General features: G+C 42.5%; 1 protein-coding gene across 2 annotated transcripts in view; it reads right to left on the reverse strand.

The window, feature by feature from the left end:
* LOC143286829 (trans-1,2-dihydrobenzene-1,2-diol dehydrogenase-like) overlaps positions 1 to 25,053 on the reverse strand; it is a 166,928-nt gene that overhangs the window by 16,801 nt on the left and 125,074 nt on the right. For both annotated transcript variants that reach the window (XM_076594651.1, XM_076594650.1), the window contains exon 5: positions 17,217 to 17,344. In XM_076594651.1, the coding sequence (XP_076450766.1) occupies positions 17,217 to 17,344 (128 nt within the window). The remainder of the gene's footprint in view (positions 1 to 17,216; positions 17,345 to 25,053) is intronic.

Here is a 25,053-nt window from a genome sequence, read left to right on the forward strand (position 1 = left end):
AAGATGAAAATAGTAGAGATGAAAGGTGGCGAAGTGGTTAAGACGCTCATCTGTCAATACAGAGAGTCTGTGAGAGTCTGGGTTCAAATCCTGCTCTTGCACTTTCTCCCAAGTTTGACTGGAAAATCAAACTGAGCGTCTGGTAATTCAGATGAGATCATAAATTGAGGTCCCATGTGCAGCACGTACTTGGCACACTGAAAAAGAACCCAAGACAACAAGAGTGTTGTCCTCTGGCAAAATTCTTTAACATAACATTTCAAACTATTCTACATAACTTTTATCTCTGAGGAGGGCATTTTTAAATTTCCAGTATGCTGTTTGTCTTTTATCGAAATTCAGAATTAAATCTAGAGTAATGCTTGAATAATCAGAGGGATAACCTGATCTTACTGCAATTTTTTTTCATTGGAAACAGCAATTAAGACGAAAAAGCAATAAAACATGAATGGAAGCATTGGTTTACCTTGATTTTTGTGAAACACTGACTGGGTAGCACCCAAGAATTTACTACGCACTGCTATTCAACTGAAAATTTTCTCTGATTGCATGTAACAAGTGTACAAAAACATGTAGATCATCAGCAATGCATTACAAGGTGCTAAATGTTTTCGCAAATCGAAAAATATCACTTTGATTTTTAGAGGGATGCTCACAGCCATTTGTCATGAATTTCGACCTAACCAAGTTTTACTGCGATTACACAAACTTCACATATTAATAGCATATGAAGGCCCTTTTTGATATCACTATAGCCAGATCTACCACATCTATACTTCAGATATAGCATTAAAATATCAGAGTATCTCCCTTGCTACCATTGCCATGCAACAACAAACATGATGAAGCCTCAGACCTTGTTCACTTCATAACATTACATGGTGGCAGGGGCTACAAGCTCTACTTGAATCAACTTCGAAGCGATATTCAAATAATTATTGCTTGGAAATTGATATTTCAATTGACAGCGACCCATGTTTGAAAAGAAAACAGCATAGATTGTCATCTTGTAATGCAAAGGTACCAAACCTACCAACATGGCACATGTGTTACTGAATACAACATTTGACTGGTCATCCTGATCATCCACCAGCAGTAGCAGGATTAAAACAACTCTCCATACACTAGTTTGCAGCTACGAGTACACTAGCTGCACACCAACACTCTTTCATCCAAGTATGGATGGGAAAGGTCTGAAACTGTCATACACTTTGGGTTTAACAGAAGAGCAGATACATGACCATAACATTATTTGAGAGAAACTGCAAGGACACAACCCAAGAAAACTTCAGAATTTTTCGTCTTGAACTGCAACAATTTCCTCAACAGTCAACAGTCTCTTAATGACCTCATTGCTGGATGTTGCTTAAAACTCAGAAATGCAAACTTCGAGATCAAGAAGATCATGATGAACATATCATTGATCAACTCATTGCTGGCATCAAGTATCCAGAAGTACAGTGACAACTCCTAGCCAAGGATAATAATCTGACACTCAGAAATGCCACTGAAATATGCTGCACACTTGAAGCTAGTGTCATTAATATGGACGAAATGACCCAACTTTGTCCAGCAAACGAACTTACCGGTGTTGACTACATCAAAAAGAAAGCATACAAATGTGGAAACTGTGGCACAAAACATGGTAAAAAAAAACAAAAAAACTGTCCAGTATTCAAATCGCACCTCAGTGCATGTGGCAGACATTCACTGGAAGAAAATGCGCTGTTCAACCCAGAACAGAAGCCAGTTCAAGATTTCACCAAGAGACCGAAAGCAGAAGAAAAAAGATGTCTTCAACATTACTGCAATTCTCTTCTGGCCCACCTTCCCAAATATCTGTTAGACTTCGATGAATTCAGAAAAACGCCGCCAGGACTATTTGCAGAACTTCTGAATCTGACCATGTTTCTCCTCTCCTTCAGTCTCTCCACTGGTTGCCTGTTTATGATTTAATAGATTATAAGTTATCCACTAAGACTTTTTCTGCAGTCAGTGGGTCTGGCCCAAAGTATCTTTCTGAACTCCTCCATATCTATACTCCACCTCGTCAGCTCCGTTCTTCGTCTGATACTCAACTTCTCAGGATACCTCACATCAGAAGTAACACAAATGGACAAAGATCATATTCTTTGCAATCACCAAAGAATTGGAACAGACTCCCTGATAACCTCCGACATTCTGACTCCCTCACCTCTTTCAAATCTGGTCTCAAAACTAACCTTTTCCCTCAGCCTTAAGTTTCATTGTGGCAGGTCCACTCCTTTGTGTGTGGCATGCTTGACTACGTGTGCAATCATAATTAAAAATTTTGTGTGCGTACACATATGCATGTATGTGTATGAATGTGTGTTCATGTATGTTAGTGTGTGTTTGTATGTGCTTGTGTGAGTCTGTATGTTTGCACGTGTGCATGTGTGTGGTTGTGTTTGTGCGTCTGTGTGTGTGTGTGTGTGTGTGTGTATGTGTATGTGTGTGTGTGTGTGTGTGTGTGTGTATGTGTGTGTGTGTGTGCGGAGGGGAGGCTGGATGTTTGAATATATGTTGAAAATGAAAAATGAAAAATATTGCTTAGAGCCCAGCCGACCATGAAGGCCATATCAGGGCTATCCACCATTCAAAGTCTGGTCACCGCAGATGGGCCACCCCAATGTTTTCAGCTTTCTACTGCACTGTGATCACTCCATGATAAAAATTTCACAACTTTTGTACTAAGCATATACTATATTAAATACTATTAAAAATATTTATTTCTTTTAAATATTGCAATATTGTCCACGGAGGGACATCACGGAACAACGTTCTCAATGAATCTGCTGTAAAAAAAAACCCGTCGTGTGTCATAAAAGTCCCAACAATCAATCAGAATATGTTGCACAGTGAGTGGTTCATCACACGGAATACACCAAGGAGCTTCTTCTCCTTTCAGGAGGTAGGAATGTGTGATGTATGTATGACCTGTATGAAGTCGGCACAGCACTGTCATTTCTTTTCGATTCACCACAGCCATAGGCAGAGTCTCTTGAAGATTTGGTCGTATTTTAAATAATTTGTTATCTATTTGTTCATTCCATTCTTTCTGCCAGAGATATTTAGTATACCGATGAACTTTGGGTTTAAAATCAGTAAAAGGAATATAAAACTTACATTGTTTCTCTCTAACAGCACTCTTAGCCAGATTATCTGCTATTTCGTTCCCTTGAATGCCCACATGACCGGGCACCCAAGCCAGAATGATTACAAAACCATTTCTTTTAAGATGGGTAAACAAACTGAAGAATTCTCGAAGTTTGGGATGATCAATATTACGAGCCTCCAGGGAAGAAAGCGAGTCAGAAAAAACAACAAATTTACGATTAGATGATTGCAATATAGCATTTAAAGCTAGATTTAAAGCAGTTAGCTCTGCAGTAAACACAGAACTGTCTGACAGAATATGTTTCGTGAGTCTTTGGGAGGGAGAAGTCGGACAAAAAGCAGAAGCAGCCACTCCCTCCTCAGATTTTGAGCCATCCGTAAAAATTTTCTGGTATAATGGATATTTCTGGCAGAGTTCGGAAAACAACTTTTTATAGACCAGTGAACTGGTACAGTCTTTCTTGAAGATGGTGAGATCAAATAAGATTTCAGGAGTTTCAAAAGTCCATGGAGGTTCCTCAGGAATTTTAAATTCAGTATCTATTAATGTAGGATCAATTTGGGCTTCTTGAATGTATTGAAGCATTCGGATTCCCAATGGAGGTGTACACTTTGGGTTGTTATCAAATCTGGATTTAAACTTTGGTTTATAAATACTGTTGTGAGCTGGGTTTTCTATTTCAGAAACTAATTTAAGGTAGTAGTTCATAGAAAGTTTCAGTCTACGATTTGAAAGAGATGGCTCTCCAGCTTCTGCATATAAACTATGTACCGGTGTAGTACGGAAAGCTCCCAAACAAAGTCGGAGTCCCTGATGATGAACAGGGTCCAGCATCTTTAGGTAGGAAGGTCTTGCTGAACCATAGACAACACAACCATAATCAAGTTTAGAACGGACAAGTGCTCTATAGAGGTGCAAAAGGGTTTTCTTATCTGCACCCCACTCCGTATGTGCAACAATTCTTATAATATTTAGAGCTTTTTGGCATGAAATTTTTTAATGTTTTAGATGACTAAGGAAGTTCAATTTCTGATCAAAAATAACCCCAAGGAATTTCACCTCTTTAACAGCTGGAATTTTTAATTTCCCTAGATGAATCTCAGGATCTGGAAAAAAATGGCGGTAATTGTGAAAATGGATAGATTGTGTTTTGCCAATTGAGAAAGTGAAACCATTTTCTTCTGCCCAATTTTGGATCTTGTCAACACAGAGCTGAAGCCGGCGTTGAATGCCAGGGTAGAAACTCCCACTTGCATATAAAGCAAAACCATCAACAAAGAGAGAGGAGTCATTGTCATTGTTTACAGAGTTAACTATATTATTTATTTTGATACTAAAAAGAGCAGGTGACAGAATGCTCCCTTGTGGAACGCCCATTTCCTGTTCATGAAGATCTGAGAGAGTAGAACCTACTCGAACTTGAAAAGTACGGTCTTCTAAGAATTTGTCTATAAATTGAGGAAGGTGGCCTCGAAAACCCATTTCATGAAGATCATGAAGTATTCCCTTTTTCCAGGTGGTGTCATATGCTTTCTCCAGATCAAAAAAGATAGCTACCACATGCTGTTTATTTAAGAAAGCATTTCGTATAGCAGTTTCTAATCGGACTAAATGGTCAAGGGTAGAGTGATGCTTCCTGAATCCACACTGCTCTTTGGCTAAAAGTCCATCTGTTTCTAGTTTCCACATCAGTCTACTGTTTACCATTTTTTCCATTAGTTTACAAATGCAACTAGTAAGAGCAATAGGTCTGTAGTTTGAAGGATTAGAAAGGTCTTTTCCAGCCTTAGGAATGGGAATGATAAGCACTTTACGCCAGGAAGGTGGAAAGTAATCAGTAGTCCAGATAAGATTGTAAATTTTAAGCAGTATTTCAAGGCTTTCATCAGGCAAATGTTTCAACAATTGATAATGAATTTCATCAGGACCTGGAGATGAGTCATTGCAGGTTAATAGCGCCAATTTGAGTTCTGAGAGGGAAAAAGGAACATTGTAGTTTTCTATATTGTCAGAATTAAAGTTACATGGATTTTTTTCTTTTAAATTCTTATTTTTCAAAAATAAGGGAGATTTGTTGTTCTTAGTAGAAGAATGACTCTCAATGAAGGATGCTAGTACATTGGCCACTGCTTTTTTGTCTGTGACGAGTGAATCTGCCAGTTTCAGATGGTTGATGGAGGGGCAGGTGTTTTTCCCCTTAATATTTTTAATTATTCTCCACACTTTTTTCTTACTTGTTTTAGAAGTGATGGATGAGCAGAAATTTTTCCAGGATTTTTGTTTATTTGTTTTATAAATGAAACGTGCTTTAGCTCTGAGATGTTGATGAGCTCGAACATTTTCCGCTATTGGTTTACGAAATACTAAGCGTAGTGCTTTTTTCCTTTTTTTATTTATAAGGCGACACTCCTCATTGAACCAAGGCGTTTTAGGTAATCTAAACTTGTTTGAAGAAGATGGTATGGATTTCTTGGCAGATTTAGTAATTAAGTCTGAGAATATTTGCATAGGATCTTCACTTTGAAGAATCTCTTCTTGGATCTCTGATCGTATGATTGTGGTATAAAGATCCCAGTTAGCTTTTTTGTAGTTTAGGTGTTCAGGCTGGGAAGTGTTTATAAAGGTAGAAGGAGTTAATATAGTTGGAAAATGATCACTACCATATAGGTCTTCAAGTACTCCCCACTCATAATCTAAGACTAATGAGGGGTCGCAAACAGCCAGATCTAAACAGGACAGTTTGCCGGTGGATAACTGAATATAAGTTGGAGTTTTAGTATTTAAGCAACATAAATTTAGTTCTGTAAAAATATTTTCAAGAAGTAGACCCCGGGCAGATGTTTCTTCACTTCCCCAAAGTGGGGAATCACCATTTAAATCGCCCAAAAGCAAAAAAGGCTTTGGAAGTTGAGAAAATAGGTCAAAAAGATCTTGTTTATGAACAGGGATGGAAGGGGGTAAATATAAGGAACAAATGGTAATAGTTTTTTCCAGAGATACACGTGCAGCTACAGCCTGTAAAGTAGTATTTAGTTTAAGCGAACTATGAAGAAGAGAATTATGTATTAATAAAGATACTCCTCCCGTTACACCTTCATTTTTCAGTTGAGCAGATTTGGAAATAACATTGAAGCCTGTAACAGAGAAAGTGTGGTCATCTCTCTGCAGAGTTTCCTGCAAAGCTAGCACACACGGTTTTAGCTGTTTACAAAGTACCTGTAACTCTTGAAAATTCGCCCTGATTCCTCGGATGTTCCATTGAAGAATAGAGCTTTCCATCAGATGTTATACAGAAGATGTTTCCATATCACCATCCGATTTACTCAGAGGTTCAAATGGATTTTTGGCCGCGACAAGCCTTTCCTGACTGTTTTCGCTTTTTGAGAGTTGGATGAGTGGCCTTTCGTTTTCGATTCCTTTCCCGAGGACAATCGAGATGCTGAAGGCTTCCTACTAGGAGGAGGAGGGTTTCCCTTCACCGCAGACCCGGATGTTCGAGAAGGAATGTTGGATCTTCCACCCGTAGGTGGGCCCGTCTTGTCATGAACAGTTTTGCTCCTTTCCTGTTTACTTTCAGTCTGACTTGTCTGGACTGATTGTGAGGCAGTTGTGGGGGTCATCTGCTGAGCAGTCTGACTGCCTGAGCTTTTCTTTATCAGAGTTGTGGGCGTTGCGCCCTTGACCCAGGTCACTTCCGTCTGGCATGAAACAGTAGATGATTTAACCTTCTGTGATTTCTGGAGCGCGTCGGAGTATGATAGTACCGACAGTGGTGCTACAAGTTTTTTTGCTTCATAGAAAGGTATTTTCTTTTCTGTAGCCAATCTTGTGATTTCATGTTCTCTCTTCCATACTGGACAGTCTCTTGAAGAAGAGTGATGGGCAGCCCTGCAGTTAGCACAACAGACCGGATCTTGACACGGCCCACTATGTTTTGCCTTTGCGCATGATCCACAAATCTCCTCTCCAGGACATCTCCCGCTGACATGTCCAAATTTTTGACATCTGAAGCATCTCATTGGAGAAGGAACATACAGTGAAACCTTTACTCTCAGAAACCCTACTTTCACCAACTCTGGAAGGACGGGAGAACAGAAGGTCAAGAAGAAAGTATTTGTAGGAACTCTGATATCTCCTTTTTTGATTGTAACGCGATGGACATCAGTTACTCCTTGTGATTTCATTTCGGATTTTATCTCCGTCTCAGAGATCCCTTTCAATTCAGGGCATCGGATGACGCCCTTTGATGAATTGAGAGTTCTATGAGGAGACACCTTGATTAGTCTGTCCACAAAAGAGGTTGCCTGAAGCATCTTGTCACTTTGTCTTTTTTTCTCACACTTGACCAAAAATGTTTTGGTTTTTTTGTTTGTGTGGACGTTTTTGGAGATTCCTGCAATCCCCGCAAATGCTTTCTCCACAATAAAAGGGCTGAGATCAGTCACTGGTTTTTCAGGGTCTGTGCCCTCAATCACCAGCCATGCAGGCCAGTTTCCAGAAATCTTTCTTGTCTCCTCTTCTGAATCTGAGGACAATCTGTCCTCAGACATCTTTCTTCTTTTGGGGGTTGAGGTATGTTTTGAATCCATAATTTTTCTTGGAAAATTCATCTCTCCCCTACCCACCCACCATGGAGTCCAACAAGGGGCCAGAACTAAAGAAAAACTTTGTTCCTTCCAGGCTTCAGGAGAGATATACAGCCCTCAGAGTTCAACCTAATCCATTGCAAAGGATAGTGCAAAGTTTCCGGGAACAGAAAACCCGACACTGCCAAAGTTCCAAACCAGGTCAAAAAACTGAAAACCTTGACCCAATCCCTCATGAGGAAGCCGCTTGGTACATGCGGGCCTCATGTACCTCCCGTCTAGGAGAGGTTGGAGCCAAAGTGACGTGTTGCAAGCTAGGCTTGCTCAATCACCAGGATCTCTTTCCCCACCGACACGGGTCGCATCGCACAGCAAACACGACGGACCTAAGGAGATCGCAGAGAAAAGGGAAGAAATGTGGAAAAGAAGACTTGAAGGGGAGTAGAAGACAGAACAGTACCGATCAAGGCAGATGATAATATAAAACCAAAATTTAAAAAAAGGAGAAGGAGAAGAGCTCACCATCATGAAAGAGCATGAGGTGAGGTGACCCTGGGAACTAAAAAGGAGAAAAAACCCCTGAGGACCCCCAGGGCAGACCCCAGGGGGGTTGAATATATGTTAAAATATGAATGCATACATATTTTGTAAAGAACCCAGAGCAGATTTCTGGGCAGTGTGCTATATAAGTATCCATTATTATTATTATTCACATTTTTTCACACCTCATCAACAACACGGAATTAACGCAAGCAAAGCTGATGATGATGAAGATGACCTACCCAAGAAATGGATAATCTGAATTTTTCTTCGACTGATGACAAAATTGCCACCAACAGAAATTTTTGTAGATCTGCAGATCACACTATGGAAACATATCCCAGCTACACTGGAGCACAAGGAAATACACTTCTTCTTCGCATATACAAACGTATGTTTCCTGAAAATCTGAACGCAAAAGGTTATCCACAAGCAGGCACTACCAGAGTGAGCCACACAATTCTCACAGCATACAACAGGACAAACATTCCACAGTATGGCTATATCATACTTCCATGTCAAAATGAGAAGATAAAGCTTGATGCAGAATTCTACATCAAAGATGTACCTGGATCAATTCCTTGACTGACAGACAACCAAAAACTCAAACTCGTAACTATCATCACATTGCCCAAAAAGCCAGTTTTTATCTCCAATCAATGGTGATGAAGATCTCAAGAGATTGTATCCAGACAGATGTCTAAGCACTGGTGATTTCTGAGGGGAATGCCATATCACCCTCAAAAACAATGTACAACCTGTCATGCAAGCTCCAAGAAAGTACCCAATTCAGCTTGTTCCAGAAATCAAACATATTTCACACTTTGATCCCAGGTTCATTACTACAGGTAATTGAAAGTATGGACTGTTTCCAGTTTCTCGCGGCTGACTCTGATGTCAGTACTGATATTGTTGGTATTGTTATTCATCAGCTTCATCTTCTCTGCTATGATTTCCATGCCACAGGTTGCTGAGGTCATGTCCAGTCATTCAAATCATCTTGGTATCTCTTCTTTCCCTTTCTTGGCCATCGATGTTGCTGGCAAGACGTAACTAAGTGACTTGCTTTGCATCAAATGCTGACTGTTCCCTGATGTTCTTCTAATGTGTCAGTCATGGTTTAGTCTGCCAACAGCATGTTTGCTGCAACAATAATGACTGTTTCCATGACTGCCATAGCCACAATATTGCCCAACAATAGAGTAGCTTCACTGTGATAGTTGTAAACATTTTGTGAATTAAGATGTTAAAAAAAAAACAAGAAAAAAGTGTAGCTTCTGTCCCTCCACACCCCCTTTTTATGTGTGCCTGTGTTTTGTGGTGACAGTGGTAAAATTGTGTTTTGTGATGACAGTTGTGAAATTGTGTTTTGTGGTGACAGTTGTGAAATTGTGTTCTGAAATTGTTTTGTGGTGACAGTGGTGAAATTGTGTTTTGTGGTGACAGTGGTGATGTAGTGTTTGACCATGACTCTATACAGGCTGATAATGTGTTTCACAAGGAAGAAGGCTGTGTTTAAGTTACTTTCAGTTTAGTTGTGTGACAACTGGCGGTAGTTGTGAATGTTGTGGGACACTCAGTTGAGCTAGTACAGTCTTGTAAAGAAAGAATCATGCTGGGTTAGGCTTCAGCTTCCAACTTACACTAAAACATGCATGTGCATGGTGTAACAACATGTTTGCATGGTGAAATGTCAATGTCACCATAAAATGTGACGTTTGTTAACAGTTAGGAGACAATCACTTTAGCTCTGATTATACTACAGGACTGTATGAACCCATCTGCAAAATTTCATTATCCTAGAGATAAAATATATATAAATATATAAATTCTGTTAAAACAACATTTATACAGCTTAGATTAAAACTCTAAGTCAAAACAAACATTCCAACACAAAAATTATGTTTCTATGTGTATTAGAACCCAAGTTACAGTCAATCGAAGTTCATTAAAATTGAACATTTTTGCGCATCATTTTGAGCTTTTGGACAAATCTCCAATTTTACAGCATCACTGCAGGTATACTGTAGCGGTGCTCGCCACTAAGATTATATTTGTTTGCAGTAACAATAGATGAGCGGGAGGACAAGGAAAAAAGTCCACAGTAATATGAAGAGAACGAAGATTTATTCTAAACTCCAGTTTCAGATGGAGGAGATGAGTCTGCACTACCCGGATCAGCATCACGACACGATACGTCATCAGCATCACGTGATTAATACATGCTCTTACGCGACATCTCCCTTCCTTTGAGATTGACAAATGAGCCGAACGAAGTGGCTTGCAAATTATTCTTTAGAGTCCACAAATAACCGAAGGAGGGAGATAAAGCAATCTTTGCTTTTCTCTAACTTAAAGTTCATGAATCACAATTCAAACTTGCTTGAATGGCTCAACGAAATGAAGTTCACTTCCCTGCCTGGGTGATGGCTTCAATCCCTGTAATCCCTGGCATGGTGATGACTCTGCCACTGTGTGTTGTCACCGGTGTCGGACCGCTGTTGATGGCACCCCGTAGAGGTGAACTGCTGGCAGACCCTCCTGCATCTGGGCTGGCACGACTGCTGCCGGCGTTGTCACTGGACACTGGCCCTGGACGCAGGCCTGGGCCTGGCTCTGTGTTTACGTTAGAGCTGCTCTGGACTGCATTGGGTGCTTTATGACTTGCGCCACTCTTCTGGTCACTGGATACTGGGATTTGGGAATTGCGTAGGGAAAGGTCGGTTTGGATTGGAATGGGGTAGGGAGTGGACTGCTCAGGCTGTAGACCATGTGAACGCCTGAGATGACGCCCGTTGCGTCGGAACTTGCCTCGTGGCATTTCCACCATGTAGGATCTTGGCGCGACTTGCTGCTGCACCACTGCAGGGATTCTCCAACTCTTCTCATCATCGAGCTTCTGCATCATGATGTCACCTGGACGAAGTGTGTCTAGAGGCCGTACTCCGTGACGCTTGTCGAATGTCTGTTTGTTCTTCTTCTTCGCCTTTGCATCACTGGCTGCTACTGCTGACTTCTCACAGACTCTGGGCTCAAGGTTTTCAGACAGTGTTGGGAGTGTGGTTCTCAAACTTCTTCCTGATCCAGGCTGTGCTGGGCTGTAGCCTGTAGCTTCAATTGGTGTGTCTCTGTAGATGAGAATCGCGAGAGCTGGATCATCTTGCAACAGTATCTTCTTTGCTGTCTGTACGGCTCGCTTGGCTTCACCGTTCGCCTGTGGGTAATGTGGACTTGTTGTGACGTGTTTGAATCCCCACTCTGTTGCGATAATCTGGAACTCCTTTGATGTAAACTGCTTTCCATTATCGGAGACAAGTATCTCAGGGATACCCTGATGTGCGAAAATGTCTTTCATGTTCTTGATGACTTTTGTTGTGGTGATCTTCTTCAGGTGAGCCAGCTCTAAGTAGCAAGAGTAGTAATCCATAACGACGAGGTATGACTGTCCCTTGAATTCGCATAGATCTGCGCCACACTTCTGGAATGCTCGCTGGGGTAGCTCTGTTGTAATCAATGGCTCTTTGGGCAGCGTGGGCCTCTTCTCCTAGCAATGCTTGCATTCTTCCACCATCTTCTTGATTCCGGCACCAATTCCGGGCCACCAGACTGCTGCTTTTGCCCTCTCTCTGAACTTTGTGATCCCTTGATGGCCTTCATGGATCCTGCGTAGGATTGTCGTTGGGTAGCGGAGCTGGAACAACGATGCGGTTTCCTCGAGTGTGAAGACCCTGATGCTCGCTGAGTTCAATGTGAACTGCATGGTAGTCACGCAATCCATCATCAATGTCGATGACTTATTGTGGCCATCCTTCACGTGTGTAACGAAGTGCTTCTTGGATCAGTCTGGTCTTTTCTGGATTCCTCTGCGATCTCTTGCATGCGTTTGACGCTGTGCAAGACCAGAAAATGTCCACACTGTCGAGGTAGGCTTCCACATCTTCAATCAGCGCGGTGGCCTCTTCTTGTTTTCCGGTGGTGGACTGAGGGCTGTGGGACAGAGCATCTGCTATGATGAGCTTCTTCCCGGGCACGTACTCAGCTCTGATGCTGAATCTCATAAGACGCATCAGCATTCTCTGACATCGTATGGGTGTATCTTGGAGATCTTTGTAGTTGATGATGGGCACGAGGGGCTTGTGATCTGTCTGAAGCCTCACATTTTCCAGGCCTACAATGTATCTGTTGAACTTCTCACATGACCAAACTGCTGCCAGTGTCTCTTTCTCAATCTGGGCATATCTGCATTCAGTGGGAGTCAGAGTTCTTGAACAGTATGCGACAGCTTTGATGCCTTCGGGGTGTTCCTGCAGCAACACACCTCCATAACTGCTCGCATCTGCACTCACTATGGTTGGCTTCCTCGGATCGTAGAATGCTAGCGTTGGTGTCAAGGTAAGCATCTTCTTCACAGTGGTCATGGCCTTGATCTGTGCTGGATCCCATAACCATGCACAATCCTTCTCCAGAAGTTGTGTCACTGGCTGGAGCACAGTTGACAGGTTGGGCAAGATGCGACCAAGGAAGTTAATCATGCCAAGCATCCTCCTAAACTAAGGCACATTGGTTGGATCTGACATGGTCATGATGGCTTCCACTTTCACTGGGTCTGGTGAAATGACGTTCTTGCTGATCTGATGACCCAAGAACTCAATCTCGTTCTTCCTGAATTCGCACTTCTCGCGATTCAGCTTCAAGTTGATGCTTGCCAGTTTCCTCGTCATGTTGCCCAGGTGATGCTCGTGGACTTTCTCATTCTCACTGTAGACAAGTATGTCATCAAAGAAACATAGTACACTGGACTCTTCCTTGAGTGTGTTCTCCATTGTTCTTTGGAAGATCTCTGGTGCTGACGTTATACCAAATGGCAATTGTAGTAGAATCTTCCACATGGGGTAATGAATGTGGTGAGCTTTGCTGACTCTGGGTCGAGTGGAATCTGGTAAAATCCAGATGTAGCATCTAACTTGCTGTAGATTTCTGACCCGGACAGCTTGTGCAGGATATCTTCCAACGTTAGCAGTGTGTAGCATTCTCGCTTGACTGCTGCATTCAGATGCTTGTAGTCTGTGCAAATTCTCACTCATCCTGACTTCTTCATGACTGGTACTATGGGTGAACACCAGTCCGTCGGCTCTGTTACTTCTTCTATGATCCCTGTCTTCTGCATCTTGGTGAGTTCTTCCTTGACTTTGTCTAACACAGGTATCGGGATTCTTCTTGCTGAGTGAATGCTGAAGCCTCTGATCCTCCTTTCAGGACTATCTTCACTGGAGGGCACTGGACCAGTTTGTCGTCGAGCTCGCCGAAAGGCATTTCTATGGCTTCAATCCTCTTGACTAGACCCATTCTTGCCGCTGCTTCTCTGCTGAGAAGGTTGTCCGTCTTTGCCTGTACAATGAAGAGTCGAAGTGAATGAGGCTGGTCATGGACTCTGGTGATGGCAACAAATTGTCCCTCACACTGCAGGATACCTCCTGGGCTACGCAGAATTGCGCTTGATCTGCAAAGCTGTGGATGAGGCTTCAGCTTTTTATGCTGAGCTGACAAGATGATAGACACATCCGCTCCTGCATCTATCTTGAACGTGACATTGCAACCTCCGAACTTGAGTGCTGTCATCCATGGTGGTTCATTTCTGCCTTCTGAGCACAATGTTCCAACAAAATGTTCTTCCATTTTCTCTTCTTCACGGCTTGCTTGAACCTTTTTTTTCTTCTGAGTGTTCAACGTGTGACGCCACCTTAACATGCTCCTTCAGATGTGGTACGTCGTCTACTGCGTCGGCTAACTTGCTGCTTCTGCAGACTGCCGCAAAGTGATTCATGCGTCCACACTTCTTGCACCTTTTTCCTTGAGCTGGGCACACTTGCTTGTAGTGTTGCCGTCCGCAGCGAGTACAGATGGCCTCATGCTGCTTCCCCCCGCCTTGGGTTGAGCTGCCTTTGCCTGATGGAGTGTGACTGCTGCCGCCTCGACGAGCGTTGCCAGAGCCACCTTTGCGCCAATTCTGCCTATGACCACTATTGCCGCCTTTGCTGCCGTATAGTGCATGAACGCTGGACTGACGTTGCTCTGATAGCTGTGTTTTCACTAATTTGTCTTGTCTCGCTTCCTGCACTGCATCCTGGAGCGTTAGATCTGGTTTCATGTGGAGCTTCTCTGACAGTTCTGTGTCAAGAACACCTAGCACTAGCCTGTCTCTGATGGATTCTTCTTTGTCTTTGAAATCTGCAGTTGCTGCCAGCTCGTAAAGTGCGTGAACGTAAGCCTCGTTGTTTTTGTCTGGATCTTGCTCTTTCATGGAATATATTTCGCTTGGGAATGAAATATCCATCAAACTTGCCAAGGACAACTTCAAACTTTTTGGAATCTATTTCACAGAGCCTGAATGAAGCAAGGATTCTCTCTGCGTCGTTACTCAGGGCATAAATAAGAGCACTTACTTGGACTGATTCTTCATCCTTTTCCAGTTTAGACGCTGACCTGCAGCATAAAAATCTGTTTCCACTCCGGCCATATCGTTGGCTGTGCAAAGTTGAAGGCATCGGGCGCCTTGAATGGACCCATCTTTATAACGCTCTTCTATTCTGTTCCGTTGGAAACGAAGGTACAAACCACGCTCTGCCACCATGTAGCAGTGCTCGCCACTAAGATTATATTTGTTTGCAGTAACAATAGATAAGCGGGAGGACGAAGGAAAACAAAAGTCCACAGTAATATGAAAAGAACAAAGATTTATTCTAAACTCCAGTTTAAGATGGAGGAGATGTGTCTGCGCTACCTGAATCAGCATGACGACATGATACGTCATCAGCATCACGTGATTAATACATGCTCTTACGCAACATATACTAAACAGCTAAAAATTAAGGAAAATGATATTTTGTTTATAGTAAAGATGCCTATTTTTTCCCAGCTATATTACCTGAATGTTTTTATTGATATTGAGCAATAAAATCCTTTTTTTTTTTTTTGCAAATTCTCACACGGCAAAATTTGTCAAAATAGCAACAGGTGCAGTTTCTTCATTTATCAAGCTATTTTTATGAAATAAAGTGATTTGTATTCAGCTGAGCAAGGCCTTTAAAATGGTTTCAGCAATAATTCAATTTGAAGGAATTTTTTTAGATCTATTTCATATGATCCATAAGATTTAACATCAATTTTTTTTTTTTTTTTTTTCACTGGACAGACACACATGCACAAATACACATCACTATTCTCTTTCTCTCTGACAGACACACCCACACTACCATGACTTTTTAATTAAAAGTCACATTCAGCAAATTTTTTTCTTTCTTTCTTTACTTCTTTTTTTTTTTTTTTTTAATAAAAAAAATCATGTTATCACGTTGCAGGAATGATGATGTTCTGGAAAAATAGAAAAAAAATTGTGAAATAATTTGTGTTTTGTAAATAAAAGCGAAACCACTACTATAGAATATATCTGCTGATTAATTTCATTTCAACAAACAGCAACTTAACATATTTATCATTAATTCCATCATGAAAATAAGAAAAAATGATCGTTGCTTCAGTTCGATTTGAAACGAGGTGTGGCAGTATGGGGTATTCCCAATAATCGAGCACTTTCGTGCACTCATTTATGAAAAATACCCCCTCTTAAATGTTTATCAATGATATAATCAACAGTGTGATTGTAAAATCAAACAAACTCAAAAGTTTCAGAACCGACCAAGATCGTTCTTGAAGTTTGGCTCAGCTTCTACTGCCATTTCATTTTGGCATCCAAATGATGCACAGCCACTCTTTCGACTCGGAGCTTGTCTGCGCCAGTAATACCACGCGGAAGTTGCGTATACCTTGTGGAAGGAAATTAAAAAAAGCTTCTCTTTAATATCCGTAATTACTATTGTATTTATTACCAATGAAAGGAAAGAAATTAAAAAAGCTTCTCTTTAATATCCTTAATTACTATTGTATTTATTACCAATGTTGAGAATTTCAAGTTTAAAGTCAAGCGACAATCGTTTTTTATGCGTTATATTCGCAATATGCGGTTTTGCAAGCCAAATTAATATTCACCGGAAAGATGAAGTTCAGACAAATATAGCTGTACTAAAAATAGCTCTGCAGATGAAATGGGACAGGCAAGCCAAGCAAAGAAAAGAGACACGAAAACCAGATGACGCGATCTATGTCGGGAGCGGTCGGCCACGGCGTGCAAGAAGCCTTTCGACTACCCCCGATTTTTACTCTGTTATTTAACAAAGATAAAATACTGATAAAAACCAAAAACAGAATTGGAAAGAGGAGAAAGTGAACCGTATTTCCATTTAAAACATATCTTTATTTCTTAATCATCACTTAAGTTCCAGGCTTGGGGAAAATGGACAAAATCAATGTTTTTTAATTGTAGCTTCAGTTTAACAAGCGAGGGTGCTGGTACCTAATACATGTCTGCAGTATGTTATGAATCATGCACACTCATTCTTAGAGTAAAACTGCAAAAAACAATATGCCAAATCGAAAAGTTTTGGGGGTGCACAGGGGTTCACTTCAGAGAATCTGAATAAGATCTTTAAGAGAGTTCATCTGTTCAACTATTCATAACTGAGTGAAAAACAAACACCCCCCAAAAATCACGAAAACAAAAAGTTGCCACCAAAGTTGGAAACAAAGTAGGTTGAATATCTTTCAGAGCCAGTGTGAACACATGCTATTCCAATTCTATGCAAACAAAAAACACCCCCCCACCCCTCCCCGCCAAAAAAAAACCCCTACACTTTATAACACTGGCTTCATAAGAAAAGTAATCATTTTTAATAAGTTACTTCCTGCGCAATGCTAAAAATAATCACTTTTTGGACACGGTACTCCATAATACTGTTTGATAATTTACATCTACAGATCCATCTGTATACCTACCTTATCCACCTATACACATACACAATCAAGTCACAGTGGTCATCTACAGTTATCTTGCTCACCTGCAGATTTCCCTTGGACCCATACAGAGTGAGACTGTTGTGACCATTGGCACTGTCAATGGAGTACATCAGTACTGCCATCGAACCCCCAGTGTACTTCAGCAGCAGTGTTCCACACTTGTCCACCCCTGCATCAAATATAACCAGCAGGTTTCTTTTTCACTTTTTTCTTTTAATCTATTTTCTGAGGTCCTTGATTTGCTACTTAATTCTGCATTACCAAGTTATTTCAACTTTTTTTTCTTTGTTTCTCTGTGATTCACAGATTAAATCATTACTTATTCTCTCTCTGGATAACATATGTAAACATTTTTATCGGGTGTTTATTATTCAATCACCTATCAATTATGCCTCAACTCTATATGAACTGTAAAGGCCAATACATTGAAACCATTAACTAGAATCCAAAAACAAGCTCTTAAGTTCTACTGACAAGATCTACTGCTTTAACTCATTCTACCCCATATACGTGAATACTCATAATGTAGATCCATCCACATCTGACTGTTTATGAGTATACTCATAACAGAGCACTGACCAAGAATGCAGTATTCTCAAAGAGCAAAGGCAGAGAAAAAGAACCTAGATGTGATATGGCTGCATCCAGCAAATATGTGCAGGTCAGTTCCTCCTTAGATGATCCAAATGGCTCTCAAGACGCACCATGTTCCAACGAACATCAGAGAAATGCTAAAGAAGTACTTCCATGACTTCTCAATGCAGTTCACCACCAAAGAATACATGACAGATTGGATCAACCTGGAAGCGGGCACAGCCACGGGCTGTGCTATTTCCCCAGTCCTGTTCATGCTGGTAATGGAAGTGATTTTGAAGGCCTCACTCAATGAAGGGAACAGATCGAGCCAATCTGGTAAGGGATACCAGATACCTTCTTTGAAAGCCTTCATTGATGACACAACAATCCTTTCAACAAAGGAGGATGACACCCGTGAAATATTGAAGCGGCTGGACGAGCTAGTTGCCTCAGCCAGGACGAAATTCAAACCAAAGAAATCACGGAGCCTCTCACTGAGTAAAGGAAAGGTAGCTGAAACCATAACATTCACTGTAGCCAACAAAGCCATTCAAACGGTGTCAGATGAACCAGTCAAGAGCCTTGAAAGATGGTATGATGAGTACAAAAAGAGGAAAGGAAACCAGGCAGCCAGCAGAAGGCCTGCATATCACACACGCATTTGTTTTTTGTTTGGGGTTGTTTTTTTAAGGCAAGCAGAAACAAAGTCTCAAGTGCAACTGTGAGTGATAAATTCCCCCTAAAAAGGAAGGGTTGTCAGGTCTGGGACTGAGTATTCTTGTAATTTTTCACCAAAAAGACTTTATTATGCTGTCACAATAATATGACTTGGTGAACACACTTTTCATCACTAAATCGCCAGAGAGCAAGGCAATGCGTTTATCTCCTGTAGTTTCAGGGCATCGATGCACGCACAAGTAAACGACACATTTGGTTTGAGAAATCTGAATTTGAGTATTTCTCTGACATCTCTTTTTAGTCCGAGTTTGGTCACATACAAAATGACGTCACTGATCACAAACCCGACAGAAAAATCAAAGAAAGGGACCAGGCTATACAAATTTATGCATGCAGGAAACTACCAAAACAAAATTTCTCAATACTGGAAAGTGCCAAAAACTAGATGTTCTATGCCAGATTTCAGGCATATGCCGGATGACTTGCACCCCTTAATTTATATTCCAGGCACTAAAAACGATGGTTTGTTCATTTGTAATCAGTTTGTCAAGCTAAACTATATTCCAATCCTATAACCTTTTTATCTGTATTTGACTAAGGCCAACTATGCTTGTATCACAGATTGACATAAACTTACAGTTGGGCCAAAAGAAAAGTGAGAGCTGTATAATCAATGGCTTCTCCAATGCAGTGGGAAGTCATTTACAGCTTAGTCTTTTGTGCAGAACTATGACTTTATGACTTGGAGGCAAAACTGCACTGGCTCTTGGTGCTGCAGCCTTGGGGGCTGGTTGGCCTTTGGGAACCACCACAAAGCCGACTATCCTAAAACCCTCTTGGCCAAGAAAGTGGGGATGGAACTCAGGCAAGACACTCTCCATTATAATCAAATTCTAGCCCAGATAGTCAGGACAGCAGTTGCCCCCTCTGCTGTTCTGATGGTCATTGTCTGCTGTTCTGATTGTCATAGTCGGACATGACTGACTATTATGACTGTTGCCTATTCAGGATCTCATGTCATTCCCAAAAGTTGCTCATTTTTCCGCCTCTTTGCGATTTTTATAGCACAATAACTACATCAATGTACACATTCACACATGCGTTATCAAGATATGAAGGAATGGAGAGAGGAAACATGGGAGTGGGGGGAAAGCGTGGGTGTGGGAAGGGGGGAAGAGAGTGAGTCTTCTGTTTGTGATACATTAATGGTAATTTGTGTGTTGCTGAGTGGTCTATTTTGTTTTCTTTCTCACAAATAATTCTTTATTGTGTTAATTTTTCAAGTACCCCCAGTTCCCCTGTTATAATGTGTCAGGTGCCTATGGTGGAAGTGTGGGATTTTCTCAGACACACTGCTCACTGATGGACCCCTCCTTCCTACTCTTCTCCCCCCACCCTCCGTCCATGGCATCTATCCCCACCAACACCCCTCCCCATACCCTCTCTCCCTTTCCCCCCCTTCCCTTGGCCAAGTGCAGAGGGAGCAAGTTATCAAGAAATACTAAGTAAAGATGGTATCTCCTCTGACCGTTCTCTTCCTATACACTCCCCTGCCCTTTTCCCTTCCACTTCCATCATTTAAACCCTGTCCCGCCACCCACCCCCACACCCCCTCCTTACCCCTCATGTTGATCTCTGGTAGGATGGCATCTGCCTCAGTGGTCAGTGAGGAGCATAGTGTGGTGTGTTTATCATGAGCTGTTTAGAGCAGAATCAGGGCTGGGCGATCTTCCCTCCTCCTTCCCTTCCTCTTTTCATCAACCCCCCCACCCCACCCCTCTCCCCTCCCCTTCTCCTTGGCAATGCAAATGAAACGTGCTGGATGTGCAAGTCTAGCACTGTTGGTCCCAGATTGGTCTGTAAACTTCAGCCAATTGGAAACGTTCTGGGACGGAAGATAGTTTGCATACAGTGCCAACTTGTGAAGAGGATAAAATGAATAGGCAAGTGGGGTTTCTTCCTTTTCCTTCCTTGGAGCAGGCCAGGAGAGCCAGACGGTCAAGACAGTACCATGGGGGCTGTGAGTATCAAACCAGCATCTATTTTTCGGACTTAGTTGAATGCTTGATTTATGGTACATTTGGATTCTGTGACTAACACACTGGCTCAGTGGGATTGTGTTCTGCTACATGAATATAAAGTGAACCCTGAAACATTTGGGACTGTGAGTAATGCTTGTACTGGTAATTTGCTTTTGTTGGCAATTTACTTTATGGTTTTTGGAAAAAGTTTGGAGTTTGAAGAATTGTGATGTTGTGAGAGAGCATAGCCAGCACGTGTATGGCTTAATGCTTAATTGTATTTGAGGCTAGTGACTGAGGGAAAAGTGGTTAAAATACACAATGTAGCCAATACATGACTAAATGGAGTACTGGTTTAGGGTATCTCCCCTCCCCCTCCCCCCTTTCCTGTTTCCTACAGGTTGATATTATGGTATGATGCTTGGACATCATGTTTGGGTTTACATGTTGTGCATCTTGGCTTACATAAATGATAATGTTATGTCAGTGGTGTGTCAACTGTTGACATACTGTGGGAACAATGTAAGCATTCAGTCACAAAGAAACACAGAGATTATGTGTGGGTTGCATCTGTGTAGAATGTTTTGGTAGCAACAGTTGGAGTTATTTTGAGGTATGACATACCTATTTTGTATGTTAGGTGGTGATGATTATATTCAAGGTGAACAAATCTACAGGCTAACTGTATGCTCATGCTTTTCCATGTGTGTGCACATGGGTGATAATGCAACATGGGGAACATGTGTGACTTGGTAGTTGTGATTACTATGTGCTGTAGTCATGTGTTATATGCCAGTGGGGTAACACACAGCTGTATGTGTTCAATAAGATTTGAGACCACTGAGAGGCAGTCCTATGTTGGTGCACACAGGTTGCTATACATTTGCCAAATTACTTGGTAACTATATGATTCCCATGTAATCATTTTACCAGTGAGATACTTTGCAGAGACAAAGTACAGATTTGTTCAGTCTTAATGGAAACAGCTATTACTGTATAGTGATTTAACTGGAGTTAAACATTGGGAGTTTGTAATTGTCTGCCTCATACTTGGTGCGACAGCTATTATTCTGTGGTGGTTTGACAGGAGTTAAACAATGGGAGTTAGTATTTGTTAGTCATATATTTGGTGCACATTATGTCACTGATTGTTGATGGTAAGCTAAATGAAACTTGTTTTACATCTTTACAGAGATCTCTTTGATAAGACAGTGTACAGCTAGACACTGAGTGTCAGAATGGAGAAAGGTTATCTGTGGAGTTGTTTACTTGTCCAGACAACATAATGATGTTTCTGTTACATCAATGCAAGGATGTCTAGCATATGATTTAGTATTATTTTAACCTAGGTTTTGATATTGTGTGTGTTCCAGGTGTGCTGTTTAAAGTTAGAGAAATAAACACCTCAATTCATCTTTCTAAAAGACCCTGCTGTGGTACGAGGAGAGAGTGGATTGTGCACCTATCCTCTGCCTGTTATCCTACTCTACCCCTCAGTGCTGTGTGCATGCCACACGCAGTTGGCCCCCAGAGTGTGTCTACCCACGCATCCAAAGTCTAGATCCGGCAGAATCTGCGGAAGAGGTTCAACGGAGAGGAAGGCGGTTACAGCAACGCACTGTGGAGTGCAGAGAGCAAGATGAGACACCGAAAGGATATCTTGGTCATCCACTGCATCCGTGTTCATCCTCCAGTCATCTCAACTTAGTCTTGCCACTGGAAATTGGTGAACCCGGACGAAAGATTGAGGTCGACGTTGCGCAGCTCCTCTTCACTTTAAACAAACTCATCGCGCAAGTCATCAGCCATCCTTAATGGCCTTTCATCCTTTATCCTTTCATCACCCCCAAGTCCTGTGGCGACAGGCAAGCGACGAAACGAGAGGTGTGGGTACACTGGCAGTCGTAGCCACAGACCTGCACGCAGGCGGCTCAGGCCATAGAGTCGTTCTTCATCGACAGGAGCAGCGATGGAGTTCAGCAGCTGTCTGAGCATCTGAGCAGCCCTCTTTAGGAATGCACTGCTCACCTCCATGGCATGAGGAAGGGGCTAGAAAAGGTACCCTAAAAATTGCCTGCTCCATATCACCCTGGCCAGCATACCGCGGCTGGCGGGGACCCTACATCAGCGATCGAAACAAAGAGAAAGAAAAGAAAAAAACAAGGATCGTTCCTCTCACCACTGAAGCTTGGAACATAAGGACTCTCCTGGACAGAGATGACGTGGACAGACCCCAAAGGAGAACGGCACTAGTTGCATCCGAACTCGCCAGATACAACATCGACATCGCAGCCTTGAGTGAGATTGGTCTTGCAGGTGAAGGCGAGCTCAATGAGCGGGGATCTGGTTACACCTTCTTCTGGAGTGGATGAGGAAGCGAAGAGCGACGTGAAGCTGGCGTTGGTTTTGCAGTAAAAACAGCACTTGTCAGCAAGCTAGCTGGAATCCCAAAGGGAGTCAACGATAGGCTTATGACCATGAAACTCCCACTAGCATCTGGCCAGAAGCACCTCACCATTGTCAGTGCCTACACCCCAACCATGACCAACCCGGATGAAGTGAAGGCGAAGTTCTACGAGGACCTTCACTCTGTCATTGCTGCTATCCTGAAAGCAGACATGCTCATCATTCCTGGGGACTTCAATGCTAGAGTTGGCTCTGACTACATCTCCTGGGATGGAGTGACTGGAAAGCATGGTGTGGGCCACTGCAACCCAAATGGGATTGCTTTTGCTTCAGACCTGTGCAGAGCACAAACTGCTGATAACCAACACAGTTTTCTGCCTCCCTACCCGTAACAGGACGTCATGGATGCACCCTCGCTCAAAGCATTGGCATCTCATCGATTACGTCACCGTCAGGAAAAGGGATAGCAAGATGTATGTGTAATAAAGACCATGTGCGGCACCGAGTGTTGGACAGACCATTGCCTTGTAGTCTCGAAGCTGAATATTCGAATCCAACCCAAGAGACGCCCCCAAGGTCAGAAGGCTTCAAAATGGCTCAACATCGCTAAGCTGAAAAACATCACCATCAAACAGACCTTTGTGGAGCTGCTAGAAGATCGTCTGGAATCTGCCTCTCTGGACAACCAGAATGTGGAGGCTGACTGGAGGACCCTGCACGAGCTGATCCATAGTACAGCTTCAGAGACCCTGGGACCCATGACCAGAAAGCACAAAGACTGGTTTGATGAAAACTGTGATGAAATCAAGCAGCTTCTGGATGAGAAACGCCGTCTGCATCAAGCCTACCTGAGCAACAGAAAGTCCATATCAAAAAAGGATGCGTACAATGCCATCCGCAGGACTGTTCAGCAAAAGTTACGTCAGATGCAGGATAAGTGGCTGAGTGACAAAGCAGATGAGATCCAGGGATATGCTGACAGGCATGATATGAAGAGGTTCTATGATGCCTTAAAAGAAGTCTACGGCCCCACATCCTCAGGATCATCCCCCCTCCTCAGTGCAGATGGGAATACCTTGATCACCGAGAAGGAGAAAATTCTCGAACGCTGGGCTGAGCACTTCAACAGTATCTTAAATCGCCCTTCCTCCATAAATGATGAAGCCATAGACCGTCTCCCACAAGTCCCCATCAACAAAGCACTGGACGATCCGCCAACACTTCTTGAGACCCAGAAAGCAATCTGTCTGCTATCCAGTGGCAAAGCACCTGGCTCAGACTCCATACCAGCAGAGGTCTACAAGGATGGAGGCACTGTGCTGAATGAGAAGCTCCATCAGCTGTACTCACTCATGTGGAAAGAAGAGACGATCCCCCAGGATTTCAAAGATGCATCTATCATTCACTTGTACAAGCGAAAGGGGAACTGGCAAGCCTGTGATAACCATCGGGGCATTTCCTTGCTCTCCATTGCAGGCAAGATACTTGCCAGGATCCTACTAAACCGCCTCACAGCACATCTTGACCAAGGTCTTTTGCCTGAGAGCCAATGTGGATTCCGGAAAGAGCGCGGAACCACTGACATGGTGTTTGCTGCAAGGCAGCTGCAAGAGAAATGTCAGGAGCAAAATGCTGATCTGTTCTCCACCTATGTCGACCTCACTAAGGCCTTCGACACCATGAGTAGAGAGGGACTGTGGAAGATCATGGCCAAGTACGGCTGCCCTCGGAAATTTATTTCCTTGGTCAGCCAATTCCATGAAGGCATGCAGGCTCGAGTCCAGGACAATGGCGAAACATCTGCTCCTTTTCCTGTCACAAATGGTGTCAAGCAAGGCTGCGTCCTGGCTCCAACACTGTTCAGCCTCATGTTCTCTGCAATGCTTACTAATGCCTTCAGAGATGGCGATGGTGGAATCGGCCTAAAGTACTGAACAGATGGCAAGCTCTTTAACCTCAGAAGGCTTCAAGCAAAAACGAAGGTCATGACAGACATCATCAGAGACTTTTTGTTTGCTGATGATTGTGCCCTCAATGCTGGATCTGAAGCTGACATGCAACTCAGCGTCGACAAGTTTGCCACTGCCAGCAGGAACTTCGGCCTTACCATCAGCACGAGGAAAACTGAAGTTCTCCATCAGCCAGCCCCAGGGAAACCCCACATTGAGCCCAACATCACAGTCAATGGTCAGAGACT

Source organism: Babylonia areolata, chromosome 10 (assembly GCF_041734735.1).
Source record: "Babylonia areolata isolate BAREFJ2019XMU chromosome 10, ASM4173473v1, whole genome shotgun sequence".
Lineage (NCBI taxonomy): Eukaryota > Metazoa > Mollusca > Gastropoda > Neogastropoda > Buccinidae > Babylonia > Babylonia areolata.